This window comes from Neoarius graeffei, chromosome 6, assembly GCF_027579695.1.
Source record: "Neoarius graeffei isolate fNeoGra1 chromosome 6, fNeoGra1.pri, whole genome shotgun sequence".
Lineage (NCBI taxonomy): Eukaryota > Metazoa > Chordata > Actinopteri > Siluriformes > Ariidae > Neoarius > Neoarius graeffei.
The window spans coordinates 73,389,245-73,405,965 of NC_083574.1; the positions used below are offsets into that span (position 1 = coordinate 73,389,245).

The 16,721-nt window shown below is 47.5% G+C and overlaps 1 protein-coding gene across 1 annotated transcript; it reads left to right on the forward strand.

Annotated features, from left to right (window-relative positions):
* Window positions 1-14,924: 14,924 nt before the first annotated feature.
* On the forward strand, window positions 14,925-16,307 carry LOC132888320 (uncharacterized). Its single transcript, XM_060924383.1, has 2 exons — window positions 14,925-15,277; window positions 15,594-16,307. The coding sequence occupies exons 1-2, from the start codon at window positions 14,972-14,974 to the stop codon at window positions 16,305-16,307; spliced, it is 1,020 nt and encodes a 339-aa protein (XP_060780366.1). The 5' UTR covers window positions 14,925-14,971.
* The last annotated feature ends 414 nt before the right edge of the window (window positions 16,308-16,721 follow it).

Genomic DNA, 16,721 nt, shown 5'->3' on the forward strand with positions numbered 1-16,721 from the left:
TATAGAAAAGTCAACGTGGTGTCTAAATTCGATGCGTACCCAATGCCTTGTATTGATCAGTTGCTCAATCGACTAGGCACGGCTCACTTTTACTTGACACTGGATTTAACAAAGGGTTATTGGCAGATCCCCTTGACTCCATTATCCCGAGAAAAAATGGCCTTTTCCACACTGTTCAGCTTACACCAGTTTGTCACACTTCCGTTTGGGCTGTTTGGGGCGCCCGCTACATTTCAGCGGCTGATGGATAGGGTCCTCCACCCCCATGCCACCTATGCGGCCGCGTACCTCGATGACATAATTATTTATAGTAATGACTGGCCGCGGCACCTACAACACCTGAGGGCCGTCCTTAGGTCGCTGAGGCGTGCGGGTCTCACAGCCAACCCAAAGAAGTGTGCGATTGGCTGGGTGGAAGTACGGTATCTGTCTTCCACTTGGGCAATGGGCAGGTGCGTCCCCAAATTAACAAGACGGCAGCGATTGCGGCCTGCCCGAGGCCCAAGACCAAAAACGGGGTGAGACAGTTCCTGGGGCTGGCTGGCTATTATCGTAGGTTTATACCTAATTATTTGGACATCACCAGCCCGCTGACTGATCTCACTAAAAAGGGGGCATCAAATCCGGTCCAGTGGACGGAGCAATGCCAGTGGGCTTTCTCTGAGGTGAAGGCTGCACTGTGTGGGGGGCCACTGTTACACTCCCCTGACTTTTCTCTTCCCTTTATGTTGCAGACGGATGCGTCGGACAGAAGGCTGGGGGCCGTTCTGTCCCAGGAGGTGGAGGGGGAGGACCGCCCCATCCTGTACATAAGCAGGAAGCTGTCGGTGCATGAGGGGCGCTACAGCACCATCGAAAAGGAGTGCCTGGCAATCAAGTGTGCGTTCCTCGCCCTCTGCTACTACCTCCTGGGGTGCTCTTTCACCATCTGTTTGGACCATGCGCCCCTCCAGTGGCTCCACCGCATGAAGGATGCCAACGCGCGGATCACCCATTGGTATCTGGCACTCCAGCCCTTTAATTTCAAGGTGCTCCACAGGCCGGGGGCATAGATGGTTGTGGCGGACTTCTTCTCCCATCAAGGGGGGGGGGAGTCAGCTGCAGGCCGGATGGCTGCCCAGCCTGAGTCGGGCGGTGGGGGTATGTGGCAGCGGGGGCATGGTCAAGCGTCAGTCTGTGACCAGAGGGTGGAGTCAGGGAAGGTAAGTGGCAGAATCACTGCACCTGATGTTGGTTAATCTGTGTTTGTGTGTCTTCCCCAGTGATGATGCCCTATATAAGGAGAGAGAGCAGGGGAAGGAGGCTCTCTCCCTGACCTGAGGACTCATGTGTGTGTGTGTCTGAGAGAGTGACTTTACTGAAAAGTATTAAATAAAAGAGTTTTCTTGGGGAACTTAGTTCTGGCCTGGCGTCTTTTCTCTGCTCCACCCCTACGAACTGCTACAGTCACCTACAAACAAGCAAGATTTCTGGCTCTCACAGACCTCTAACAACTTCTTTAGGAGGCTCCTCTGTCCTCCACTCATTACCTGTATTAATGGCATCTGTTTGAGCTTATCAGTATAAAAGACACCTGTCCACAACCTCAAACAGTCACACTCCAAACTCCACTATGGCCAAGACCAAAGAGCTGTCAAAGGACACCAGAAACAAAATTGTAGACCTGCACCAGGCTGGGAAGACTGAATCTGCAATAGGTAAGCAGCTTGGTGTGAAGAAATCAACTGTGGGAGCAATTATTAGAAAATGGAAGACATACAAGACCACTGATAAGCTCCCTCGATCTGGGGCTCCATGCAAGATCTCACCCCGTGGGGTCAAAATGATCACAAGAATGGTGAGCAAAAATCCCAGAACCACACGGGGAGACCTAGTGAATGACCTGCAGAGAGCTGGGACCAAAGTAACAAAGGCTACCATCAGTACCACACTACACCGCCAGGGACTCAAATCCTGCAGTGCCAGATGTATCCCCCTGCTTAAACCAGTACATGTCCAGGCCCATCTGAAGTTTGCTAGAGAGCATTTGGATGATCCAGAAGAGGATTGGGAGAATGTCACATGGTCAGATGAAACCAAAATAGAACTTTTTGGTAAAAACTCAGCTTGTCATGTTTGGAGGAGAAAGAATGCTGAGTTGCATCCAAATAACACCATACCTACTGTGAAGCATGGGGGTGGAAACATCATGCTTTGGGGCTGTTTTTCTGCAAAGGGAGCAGGACGACTGATCCGTGTAAAGGAAAGAATGAATGGGGCCATGTATCGTGAGATTCTGAGTGAAAACCTCCTTCCATCAGCAAGGGCATTGAAGGTGAAACGTGGCTGGGTCTTTCAGCATGACAATGATCCCAAACACACCGCCCAGGCAACGAAGGAGTGACTTCATAAGAAGCATTTCAAGATCCTAGAGTGTCCTAGCTAGTCTCCAGATCTCAACCCCATAGAAAATCTTTGGAGGGAGTTGAAAGTCCATGTTGCCCAGCGACAGCCCCAAAACATCACTACTCTAGAGGAGATCTGCATGGAGGAATGGGCCAAAATACCAGCAACAGTGTGTGAAAACCTTGTGAAGACTTACAGAAAACGTTTGACCTCTGTCATTGCCAACAAAGGGTATATAACAAAGTATGGAGATGAACTTTTGTTTTTGACCAAATACATATTTTCCACCATAATTTGCAAATAAATTCTTTAAAAATCAGACAATGTGATTTTCTGGATTTTTTTTCTCATTTTGTCTCTCATAGTTGAGGTATACCTATGATGAAAATGACAGGCCTCTCTCATCTTTTTAAGTGGGAGAACTTGCACAATTGGTGACTGACTAAATACTTTTTTGCCCTACTGTATGTGTTCGAGGAATATTAACCTTTTTTGTTTCATTCCATAAAAACTACGAACAACATTTTCCCCACGTTCCACATAAAAATATTGTCACTTAGAGCATTTAATTGCAGAAAATGACAACTGGTAAAAAAGTGTTTTCACACCTTGAATAATGCACAACACAATACTAATATTTAAACAACACAATACTAATATTTGAACTTGGGATGAGTTGACAAATCAATATCATCTTGTCTCATCTCATCTACTTCTGCTTTATCCAGGACTGGGTCGCGGAGGCAGCAGTCTAAGCATGGAAGCCCAAACTTCCCTTTCTCCAGACACCTCGGCCAGCTCCTCGGGAAGAACACCGAAGCATTCCCAGGCCAGTCGAGAGACATAGTCCCTCCAGCGTGTCCTGGGTCTTCCCCGGGGCCTCCTCCTGGGGGGACATGCCTGGAACACCTCCCCAGGGAGGCGTCCAGGAGGCATCCGAAAAAGATGCCTGAGCCACCTCAGCTGATTCCTCTCGATATGGAGGAGCAGCGGCTCTACTCCGAGCTCCTCCCGAGTGACTGTGCTTCTCACCCTATCTCTAAGGGAGTGCCCAGCCACCCTGCAAAGGAAACTCATTTTGGCCGCTTGTATCTGCAATCTTGTTCTTTTGGTCATTACCCAAAGCTCATGACCATAGGTGAGAGTCGGAACGTAGATCGACCAGTAAATTGAGAGCTTCGCCTTTTGGCTCAGCTCCTTCTTCACCACGACAGACCGGTAAAGCGACCGCATCACTGCGGAGGCTGCACCAATCTGCCTGTTGATCTCACGCTCCATCCTTCCCTCACTCGTGAACAAGATCCTGAGATACTTAAACTCCTCCACTTGAGGCAGGTCTTCTCCACCAACCTGAAGAGGGTAAGCCACCCTTTTCCGGTCGAGAACCATGGCCTTGGACTTGGAGGTGCTGATTCTCATCCCAGCCGCTTCACACTCGACTGCAAACTGCCCCAGTGCATGCTGGAGGTCCTGGTTTGAAGAAGCCAACAGGACAACATCATCCGCAAAAAGCAGAGATGAAATCCTATGGTTCCCAAACAGGATTCCTTCCGGCCCCTGGCTGGGCCTAGAAATTCTGTCCATAAAAATTATGAACAGAACTGGTGACAAAGGGCAGCCCTGCCGGAGTCCAACATGCACTGGGAACAGGTCTGACTTACTGCTGGCAATGTGAACCAGACTCTTGCTCTGTTCGTACAGGGACCGGACAGCCCTTAGCAAACAGCCCCGAACCCCATACTCCCGAAGCACCCCCCACAGAATACCACGGGGGACATGGTTGAATGCTTTCTCCAGATCCACAAAGCACATGTGGACTGGTTGGGCAAACTCCCATGAACCCTTGAGCACCCTATGAAGGGTATAGAGCTGGTCCAGTGTTCCGCGACCAGGACAAAAACTGCATTGTTCCTCCTGGATCCAAGGTTTGACTATCGGTTGAATTCTCCTCTCCAGTACCCTGGAGTAAACCTTCCCTGGGAGGCTGAGAAGTGTGATTCCCCTATAATTGGAGCACACTCTCCGGTCCCCTTTCTTAAAAAGAGGGACCACCACCCCAGTCTGCCACTCCAGAGGCACTGTCTCCGATCGCCATGCGATGTTGCAGAGGCGTGTCAACCAAGACAGCCCCACAACATCCAGAGACTTGAGATACTCAGGGCGGATCTCATTCACCCCCGGTGCCTTGCCACCGAGGAGCTTGCAAACCACCTCAGTGACTTCGGCTTGGGTAATGGACGAGTCCACCTCTGAGTCATCAGCCTCAGTCTCCTCAATGGAAGACATGATGGTGGGATTGAGGAGATCCTCAAAGTATTCCTTCCACCGCCCGACAATGTCCCCAGTCAAGGTCAACAGCTCCCCACCCGCACTGTAAACAGTGTTGGCAGAGTACTGCTTCCCCCTCCTGAGGCGCCGGACGGTTTGCCAGAATTTCTTCGAGGCCGACCGATAGTCCTTCTCCATGGCCTCCCTGAACTCCTCCCAGTTCCGAGTTTTTGCCTCTGCAACTGCCCGAGCTGCAGCACATCTGGCCTGCCAATACCCGTCAGCTGCCTCAGGAGTCCTGGAGGTCAACATGGCCTGATAGGACTCCTTCTTCAGCTTGACAGCATCCCTTACTTCTGGTGTCCACCACCGGGTTCGGGGATTGCCGCCATGACAGGCACCGGAGACCTTGCGGCCACAGCTCCAAACAGCCACATCCACAATGGAGGTAGAGAACATGGTCCACTCAGACTCAATGTCCCCCATCTCCCTCGGAAGCTGGGAAAAGCTCTCCCAGAGGTGGGAGTTAAAGACCTCCCCAACAGAGTGCTCGGCCAGATGTTCCCAGCAGACCCTCACCATACATTTGGGCCTGCCAGGTCTGTCCAGCTTCCTCCTCCACCAGCGGATCCAACTCACCACCAGGTGGTGATCAGTTGACAGCTCAGCCCCTCTCTTCACCCGAGTGTCCAAGACATAGGGCCGGAGATCAGATGAAATGACAACAAAGTCTATCATCGACCTCCGACCTAAGGTGTCCTGGTGCCACGTGCACTTATGGACACCCCTATGCTCGAACATGGTGTTTGTTATGGACAAACTGTGACTAGCACAAAAGTCCAATAACAAAACACCACTCGGGTTCAGATCGGGGAGGCTTTTCCTCCCAACCACGCCCCTCCAGGTGTCACTGTCGTCACCCACGTGAGCATTGAAGTCCCCCAGTAGCACAATGGAGTCCCCAGTCTGAGCACCCCTCAGTACCTCTCCCAGGGACTCCAAGAAGGCCGGATACTCTACACTGCTATTCGGCCCATAGGCACAAACAACAGCAAGAGCCCTCTCCCCAATCCGAAGGTGCAGAGAGGCGACCCTCTCGTTCACTGGGGTAAACTCCAACACCTGGCGGCTGAGCTGGGGAGCTATAAGCAAGCCCACACCAGCCTGCTGCCGCTCGCCATGGGCAACTCCAGAGAAGTGGAGAGTCCAGCCCCTCTCGAGCAGCTGGGTTCCAGAGCCCAAGCTGTGCGTGGAGGTGAGCCTGACTATCTCTAGCTGGTACCTCTCAACTTCCCGCACAAGCTCAGGCTCTTTCCCCCCCAGCAAAGTGACATTCCATGTCCCAACAGCTAGCCACTGTGTCCGGGGATCAGGTCGTCGAGGCCCCTGCCTTCGACTGCCACCCAATCCACACTGCACCAGCCCCCTTCTGCTACCTCTGTGGGTGGTGAACCCACAGGGGGTTGGGCCCACGTCACCTCTTCGGGCTGAGCCCGGCCAGGCCCCATGGGCAAAGGCCCAGCCACCAAGTGCTCGCATGCGAGCCCCAACCCCGGGCTTGGCTCCAGGGTGGGGCCCCGGCTGCGCCATACCAGGCGACATCTTGGTATGATCAATATTTGTTGGAATAGCCCTGACATTTAATAACAGCTTTCATGCATTTTGCCATGCTCTGCACCAGTCTTTCATGTTGCTCTTGGGTGCAATTATGCCACTCCTGGTGCAAAAATTCAATCAGCTCACTGATGTTTGATGGCTTATATCCATCCATTTTCCTCTGGATCACATTCCAGAGGTATTCAGTGGAGTTCAAATCTGGATATTGGACTGGCCATGACAGGGTCTTGATCTTGTGGTACTCCATCCACACCTTGATTGACCTGGCTGTATGGCAAGGAGCATTATGCTGCTGGAAAGCCCAATCCTCAAAATTAGGGAACATTGTCAAAGCAGAAGGAAACAAGTTTTCTTCCAGGATAACCTTGTACATGACTTGATGCATGTGTCCTACACACAAAAAAATCTTCCCCATCGCAGCCTTTGAAGCACCCCAGATCATGACATTACAGGCATTTAGCAGACACTCTTATCCAGAGAGACATGCAACAGACACAGAGCAACCTGGGGAGCAGTTGTGATTTAGGTGCCTTGCTCAAGGGCACTTCAGCCATTCCTGCTGATTAAGGGAATCAAACCAGTGACCTTTTGGTCCCAAAGATCCCCCAGATCATCAACAATCCTCCAGCAAATTTCACAACTGGTGTGAAGCACAGTGGCTTCCAGGGCCCCGTCTAGCCATTAGACAACCAGGTGATGAGAAAAGCTGAAAACTGGACCCATCAGAAAAGATGACCTTCCTCCAGTCCTCTATGGTCCAATCTGTATGTTGTTTAGCAAACCTAAGCCTAGCTCTTCTTTGCTTCTCATAGATGAAGGGCTTTTTTTGAGTTTTGCATGACTTCAACCTGCCCGGAGTAGCCTGTTTAAAACCATCCTTGCCATGCACTTAACCCCAGCTGCCATTTGTCACTCTTTTTTGAGGTCAATTGATGTCATCCTACAGTTGTTGAGTGACATTCAAAGGAGTTGACAATCAGCGCAGTCAGTGGAGAGTCGTTTTCACCCCCCCCAATGTCTGCTGCTTGACCTTGTTCTTATAAACTGCCATCTTTGAAATTTTGAGGATGGACGGAACCTAATGCTCACTATATCAATCTGCCAGCAAAATCAGAATTGAACTCTTCTTGTTCTCATTCAAAACTTTTCTCTTTAACTCTTTTGGCATGATGAAAAGATATCTTTGTATTCCAATTAAAAGGACTGTTTTTGCCATCCAAACTGGTCCTTTTTCAAGAGGATTGTGATGACCACAGCAGTGGTTTTTATACTTTTCCTGATGAAATAAGATTTGGTTCGGGTGATCACCTAATTAGTACCTCATTAAGTAAAATGAGGTGTGCTTGTGTTATAATTCTAGCACAGACACTGGAATGAAATGGCTGCCATACCAAATGGCTGCCATGCAATACCTTTCCTAAAAAGACTGAAGTGGTCTCTTCATTTTTTCCAGAGTTGTGTGTATTTTACACACACACACACACACACACACACACACACACACACACATATATATATATATATATATATATATATATATATATATATTTTAGGGCTGTCAAACGATTAAAAAAATAATCACGATTAATCTCAGAATTTCATATAGTTAATCGCGATTAATCGCATTTTTAAAAATCTATGTAAATGAATAAGGCTTTTAAAGTGAAATGTTACAATTAAAATGGTGAACACATTTTATGCTAAAAGTACTTGTTAAAAACTGCTGGGACAAGAGAAAATGGTAAGGGAGTTTATTCACTCACATACTAGGCAGTACTGAACATACAAAACACAAAATTGGATTTTGTGATGGATTAGGGAGCTGTAGTGTCAAATATAAAACATGTAGTCACATACTACTGTGTCTCAGTTCAGACATGTGTGACAAAAGAAAATAAAAATGAAATAAAACTTCAATTGTGCTGGAGTTGTATTCAGTCACAGCCTATAAGACTTCACAGTACTGTGCAAACAAAAATAAATTGCAGTTGGACTTCAATAAAGACATTTAGTGTCATATCACAGTGCTACAGCATACTGAAATCTCACTTTGCAAAAGTATAAGTGCATACGAAAACCAACTCAATCACCATAGACATATAAACATAGACGCCGCATTGAGCTGGTGGCCCCGTTGCTGGGATACGTCAGAGTGTCCGCCATATTGGATGTGGCAAATCTTTCCCGTAAACCAATGTAAGTAAATGGACTGAACTTCATAAAGCCCCTTTCTACAATAATATTTAACTCGATGCCTTTTATTCACCCATTAACACACACACGTATATATTTGGGAAACAAACAGGCATCAGAACAACACATATAACTTTTAATGTGATGGTTATAAACATCTTATAGAGGTCTTTAACTCCCACCTCCGGGAGAGCTTTTCCCAGCTTCTGAGGGAGGCGGGGGACATTGAGTCTGAGTGGACCATGTTCTCTACCTCCATTGTGGACGCAGCTGTTCGGAGCTGTGGCCGCAAGGTCTCCGGTGCCTGTCGTGGCGGCAATCCCCGAACCCGGTGGTGGACACCGGAAGTAAGGGATGCTGTCAAGCTGAAGAAGGAGTCCTATCAGGCCATGTTGACCTCCGGGACTCCTGAAGCAGCCGACGGGTATCGGCAGGCCAGGCGTGCTGCAGCTCGGGCAGTTGCAGAGGCAAAAACTCGGAACTGGGAGGAGTTCGGGGAGGCCATGGAGAAGGACTATTGGTCGGCCTCGAAGAAATTCTGGCAAACCCTCCGGCGCCTCAGGAGGGGGAAGCAGTACTCTGCCAACACTGTTTACAGTGCGGGTGGGGAGCTGTTGACCTCGACTGGGGACATTGTCGGGCGGTGGAAGGAATACTTTGAGGATCTCCTCAATCCCACCGTCATGTCTTCCACTGAGGAGACTGAGGCTGATGACTCAGAGGTAGACTCGTCCATTACCCAAGCCGAAGTCACTGAGGTGGTTTGCAAGCTCCTCGGTGGCAAGGCACCGAGGGTGGATGAGATCCGCCCTGAGTATCTCAAGTCTCTGGATGTTGTGGGGCTGTCTTGGTTGACACGCCTCTGCAACATCGCGTGGCGGTCGGGGACAGTGCCTCTGGAGTGGCAGACTGGGGTGGTAGTCCCTCTTTTTAAGAAAGGGGACCGGAGAGTGTGCTCCAATTATAGGGGAATCACACTTCTCAGCCTCCCAGGGAAAGTTTACTCCAGGGTACTGGAGAGGAGAATTCAACCAATAGTCGAACCTCAGATCCAGGAGGAACAATGCGGTTTTCGTCCTGGTCGCGGAACACTGGACCAGCTCTATACCCTTCATAGGGTGCTCAAGGGTTCATGGGAGTTTGCCCAACCAGTCCACATGTGCTTTGTGGATCTGGAGAAGGCATTCGACCGTGTCCCCCGTGGTATTCTGTGGGGGGTGCTTCGGGAGTATGGGGTTTGGGGCTCTTTGCTAAGGGCTGTCCGGTCCCTGTACGAACGGAGCAGGAGTCTGGTTCACATTGCCAGCAGTAAGTCAGACCTGTTCCCAGTGCATGTTGGACTCTGGCAGGGCTGCCCTTTGTCACCGGTTCTGTTCATAATTTTTATGGACAGAATTTCTAGGCGCAGCCAGGGGCCAGAAGGAATCCTGTTTGGGAACCACAGGATTTCATCTCTGCTTTTTGCGGATGATGTTGTCCTGTTGGCTTCTTCAAACCAGGACCTTCAGCATGCACTGGGGCGGTTTGCAGTCGAGTGTGAAGTGGCTGGGATGAGAATCAGCACCTCCAAGTCCGAGGCCATGGTTCTTGACCGGAAAAGGGTGGCTTGCCCTCTCCAGGTTGGTGGAGAAGTCCTGCCTCAAGTGGAGGAGTTTAAGTATCTCGGGATCTTGTTCATGAGTGAGTGAAGGATGGAGCGTGAGATCGACAGGCGGATCGGTGCAGCCTCCGCAGTGATGCGGTCGCTTTACCGGTCCGTCATGGTGAAGAAGGAGCTGAGCCAAAAGGCAAAGCTCTCAATTTACCAGTCAATCTACGTTCTGACTCTCACCTATGGTCATGAGCTTTGGGTAATGACAGAAGGAACAAGATCGCGGATACAAGCGGCCAAAATGAGTTTCCTTCGCAGGGTGGCTGGGCACTCCCTTAGAGATAGGGTGAGAAGCACAGTCACTCGGGAGGAGCTCGGAGTAGAGCCGCTGCTCCTCCACATCAAGAGGAACCAGCTGAGCTGGCTCGGGCATCTTTTTCGGATGCCTCCTGGATGCCTCCCTGGGGAGGTGTTCCAGGCATGTCCCCCTGGGAGGAGGCCCCGGGGAAGACCCAGGACACGCTGGAGGGACTATGTCTCTCGGCTGGCCTGGGAACGCCTCGGTGTTCTTCCTGAGGAGCTGGCCGAGATGTCTGGGGAAAGGGAAGTTTGGGCTTCCATGCTTAGACTGCTGCCTCCGCGACCCGGTCCCGGATAAGCGGAAGAAGACGAGACGAGACGAGACGAGGTTATAAACATACATGTCAACCTTTGGTCAATCAAACCTGTATAACCAACCTCCAAAATCCATATTTCCCTTATAAAATCCGTATAAGATGCAAATTAAAATAATTTACCTAAAATTTGAATGATAATTAACAATGATGTATCCCAGTTACTTTTTATTCAATATTAATAACAATAAACCTTCAGAATGAATACAAAGCTCCAATGTTTGACAAAAACACAAAGTGTTATCAGCATAGTTACGAAGGAAATACTTCGTTGTTTGGAGACAGGTTTCACCGAGCGGCTATTATGCGCGAGACTTCATATTAGCCACAAAGTCAGGAAAATCTGTTCATAAAATTACTTTATAATGACCAAATCCAATGAAAAGTATTTTTCCAGTCTCACCTGTGAAAGGTAATCCCATGTGATCTCGTTTGGATGGTAAACCTGTTGGTACAGTTAAACGCAGCACATGAATGAGGCATCTTTATTCTCAGCTACTGTCTAGACCCTATACCAGAGATGGTTGAAGAATCTCCACTTTGCCACATCCAATATGGCGGCGAGGATGATGTATGATTCTACGCAGAAGGCAGCGTCTATGTTTATATGTCTATGCTCAATCACACTCTACTTTTGAAATGAAACTTCCCGTTTAACAGACCTTTCTCCATCACTCACACTTACTCTTATTGAAGCAGTGCGCAACAAGCCTCAACAGGAACTACGGGTGACTCGCAGGGCCAAATTAGAATTTGCGTTAACGGCACTATTTTTTTTAATCGCGATAAATTGAGATTGCGTTAACGCGTTATTATCATGTTAACTTTGACAGCCCTAATATATATGTGTGTCTGTGTGTGTGTGTGTGTGTGTGTGTGTGTGTGTGTGTGTGTGTATAGCTCACAACCCTGGCTACCAATCTGAAAGTACACAAGCAAAGCTGAAGCCAGGAGAATAAATAGGATGAAGTGCTCAACCATCAAAGATGTACACCCAGTGGCAGGGTAAAAACAACATGGTTCCAGATCCACCAAGGCTGGAGACTGAACAATACTTGAAAGGGATATGGGAGAAGGAAAAAATAATATAATGACAGTGCTAATTGCTAAAAGACATGGGAGCCAAATACAGAAATCTCCCTGAACAAGACCCAGTAGCCATCACTGTGCCCTTATATTTTGTAAAGACATCCATGTAAGAGTCTCGAAAATGAAGAACTGGACAACATCGGGTCTGGATATGGTTCATGCCTACTGGCTGAAGAAGCTAACCTCACTACATGAGTGCTTGGCAGCACAGATGAACCAGCTGCTTCAAGGTGCAACTCACCTGGTCACAGTCCCATCCAACTACTGCCTGACAACCTGCCTCTGCACAACATGGAACTCCTGTCAGGAATCATAGCAGATACAATGAGTAGGCACACGACTCAATACATGAGCGAGGCCCAGAAAGGAATTGATAGGAACACCAGAGGCACAAAACATCAGCCACTGGTAGACAGGGCAGTAGCTTGAGACTGTAGAACCAGACACACAGTGGTGCTTAAAAGTTTGTGTACCCTTTAGAATTTTCTAGATTTCTACACAAATATGATCTAAAACATCATCAGATTTTCACACAAGTCCTAAAAGTAGATAAAGAGAACCCAGTTAAACAAATGAGACAAAAATATTATCATTGCTCATTTATTTATTCAGGAAAATGATCCAATATTACATATCTGTGAGTGGCAAAAGTAAGTGAAACTCTAGAATTAGCAGTTAATTTGAAAGTGAAATTATAGTCAGGTGTTTTCAATCAATGGGATGACAATCAGGTGTGAGTGGGCACCCTGTTTTATTAAAAGAACAGGGATCTATCAAAGTCTGATCTTCACAATACATATTTGTGATGGAGCAGCTCCGTCACTGACTGCGGCCAGCGCAACGCACACACACGTACTACGCATCTCTCTTCCCCTCCCCGAACAATAGCGCGACCAAGGGTGCACACTTGTAGGGTGCGCGACCAAGGGTGCACACGCATACATGCAAACAGATGAAAACTTACCCAGTCTATAGAAATGCACCGCCATAACCTACCCATCTGCTTCCCGCGGCAAAACCAGGCAGGAGAATAGGCGTCATTATATAGAGGGATGATGCAGGGGAAGATGGGTCAGGTGATGCAAAAATAATATGTTTTAATAATGATGTCAATCTGGCCAAGGTCAAGCCATTTCTATAGTAGAGGGAAAGATGACCAAACGTGTATATTTTTGTGGGATGTTTGGGATGATTATTTATGGGAAAAACGGACACTACAATGAAGGGAAGCTGTTTATGGTTTTTTTTTAGACCTAGTGGGAGGGGCTATGGATATAAAAAGGGGCTGCCTGGGTCCTACTAGGAGAGTGTGGTGAGTTACAGAGAAGGTAACAGGGAGTCTTGTGTTGAATGGTCTTGTGCTGAGTTGTTGAAGAGCTCATTTTTTTTCTCCCCCCATTTGTGTATATAGAGGTTTTTGACCCATGTGACCAAGTCATGTGAGGCTGCCATTTTGGAGGTCACGGCTCGAATCAGTTTGAATGCGAGGAAGGCGACAAACGAAAAACATAAAAGAAAAAGGAGCGAGATGCAGAAAACACCTTCACTATCCAGCGATGTAGGGCATTTACAGGGTGAGCAGAGGGAGAGGTATTTGCAAAAATTGAGGTTAGTAGGCTTAGAGAATGACGTTTACCTGCTTCCACCAGGATTGTTCACTGATGTACAGAAGTACACAAAGCCCTCGTCTTTACCTGACTTCGGCCCACATGATCTGTATACCTATGTTGTTAAAAACCCATTGCCATACACAGGTATTGATCTGAAAGCGTATAAGAGTTTGGATGCCTACAAATTTTTTGTGTCAGGCTGGGTAACATGCCTACATCAGCGGGTCGTCCCTGGAGCCGGTGGTCGCCATCTTATTACAGCTAAGGTTTGTTCACATTTTCATTTACTTTCGGTCCTCAGGATGAACAAAATGTTATTAAATGTCATTGAAATAACTTCTTAGTCTGTTGAGACATGGCCCATTATAAATTTGCTGTTACCAGGCAATGACCAAGAACTTTATTACAGTTTTTCTCAATTGGTTTGGCTCATTTCCTGAAACTGAGATGACATTCTCAAAATAACATGGACAAATCCCCAAACCCACTTGCAACTTCTCACAACAGATTGGCATTTCTCATTGCTTTCGTCAAATTGCAAATCCTTTGTACATGTCTCCGGTGTCTAGTGCATCCTTGCAAATGGTTATGTACAAGTGGCCCACAGTTAACACAATCATCCCACATTTAGCTCAACTTCCAAATGAATATATGTTCATAATCTATCCCAATTAGCTGCTTCTCAATGTTATGGTCGTTCCCTCCAAAACATGTCAGAACAATTTCATCGTATAAGCCATCATATGCAGAATAGTCTGCTCAATTGTCAAAATTAGTCAAGGACATAATACAATATAGTATATATATATATTTTTTTGTCAGAAGAATTTGGAAGATTTTTGGAATAAATACATGGCAGTTAGGTGAATAAGTGACAGGTGAATTCAGGTTTAGACTAACGATGGAGGAGTTTCCCACATCACAGATGACCAATCCAACAGTTTGTGGAGTTACCTGGCAGGTGTTGTGTATGACTGTGCCTACGGCCATACATGTATATATAGAGCTTGGCCTGGTGCCAGTACTATTTGCAGAATGAATATGGAGGAACCTCAACAAGGTCAACTTCCAGCTGGAGGAAGGGGAAGAGGAAGAGATGGAGGAGGAAGGAGAGGAAGAGGAAGAGGGGTGCGTATGCGTGGTGGTGGAGTAGGGGGAAGAGGGCGAGGCGTGCGTAGGCATCACACTGTCCCCGATGAAATTAGAGCCACCATTATTGACCATGTTGTCAATCATGGTCTAACCATGGCAGAGGCAGGGCGCCGAGTGCAGCCTAACGTGCCACGCTCTACAGTCTCTTCCATCATTCAAACCTTTCGCAGGGAAAACAGGTATGCACCCAGGCAGTGATGGAATTACAATTTTTGCTTGGAAAGGTGTGTGTGTGTGTGTGTGTGTGTGTGTGCGTGCACGCCTGCACGTGTGTGCATGTGTGTAGGCCTATACTGCAAAATCGTATGATGCAGTGTTCATAGTACAGTAAATTGGACAAAATAAAGCAAATTACAGTTGCAGTTTAGAGTAGTTTTGCAGTGCAAATTGTCATGTTGTCCGTGTCTATCTGCAGAATTGGGCGACAGCCTCCTGTGGGCGGTAGAAGGAGATTGCTCACAGATCCCCAGGAACAAGCCATCTGCAACATGGTCATACAGAACAATGCCATTACACTCACACAGATCCGCAATGCAGTCCTTGAAGACCAAGCCATCTTCCACAATATCAACTCCATTAGTGTATCAACCATAGACCGGGTACTCAAGAGAAACCGTATGACAATGAAACAAATATACAGGGTACCATTTGACAGGAATACAGAGAGGGTAAAAGAACTGCGGTACCAGTATGTGCAGGTAAGTCAATTACTGTATTTGTTTTCCACCATTGTAACCTATACACTATGCAGAGGTTCAAAGTTTGGGGGGTTTTCCGTATCTTTACTGTACCTTTGGAATCCAGTATCTGACCACAGAATTTTGCCTAAGAACTGTAACAGAAAACTGTGATCAGTATTTCTCCATTTTGTGTCACATACCAGCTGGAGTATCTCTGCATAGGCCAGCATAGGTTTGGAACCGTTGCAGGTTATACTGACTTTGTGAAGAAGATATTACTGCTGTGTATGACCCATCTGCATGATTTGGTTTTACCTGTGTTTCTCTTTTGTAGAGAATAATGGCATTGGAGGGAATAGAAACACCTCATCTCCTGGTGTTTGTGGACGAGGCAGGTTTCAATCTGGCCAAGTGCCGCAGGCGCGGACGTAACATCATTGGCCAGCGGGCCACAGTAGACGTCCCGGGTCAAAGAGGAGGAAATATCACAATGTGTGCGGCCATTTCTGACAATGGTGTGGCCACACATATTGCAAGCCTAGGCCCATACAACACGCAGAGGCTCCTCCTCTACCTGGATCGTCTGTATGTGGATTTGGTCCCCGAGAATGAAAGGGGACTCGAAGCGCCCCACCTATCACAATTTGTCATTGTGTGGGACAATGTCAGCTTTCACCGTGGCCCACTCATCAGAGCGTGGTTCGACACCCATCCAAGGATGCGTAATGTTTTTTTACCACCATACTCGCCATTCCTCAATCCCATTGAAGAATTTTTTTCTGCTTGGAGGTGGAGGGTTTATGAACGCCACATTGGGGATCAGAGGTCTCTCAATGCCATGGATGCTGCCTGCGATGACATCACAGGCGATCAGTGTCGGGGTTGGCTAAGACATTCACGCCGCTTCTTTCCACGCTGCATCACAAGGGAGAACATCCGGTGCGATGTTGATGAAAATCTGTGGCCAAACAGAGAGCAGCGGATGGATGGCCTGGAGGATGAGGAAGGCTACCAGGAGAGGGTGGGGGAAGACAGCAACAGCGACTAATCCAAGTGTTAAACTTGTGGAACTTGCTTTTTTCAATTCCTTTTTTGGTTCATGTTTATATTTTGTGATATAGCCTATAGACGCATGACATCACATGCAGGAGGTAAATGCATATTTTCCTTTTACTGTATACCTATACTCTCTGTTCGTAATGCAGTAATGCATGCAATTTTGTTTGTGTGAAAATTGTGTGAATAAACAATTTCTTTGGTGAAATGAGTGCACTGTGTGTGGTGTCAAACTTTGGAGGCTGCTGTCACTGTAAAACCCTATTTCTCCAGTTTTATATATAATAGTATTCCTTTAGCTAGACCTCTGACAAACTGTCTAAGCATTTTGACTTGCAGTGCTTACACAATGCCAAAGGGACAATGCATTTTGGGGGTATTGACTATTTATTTGAGAAGGATATTT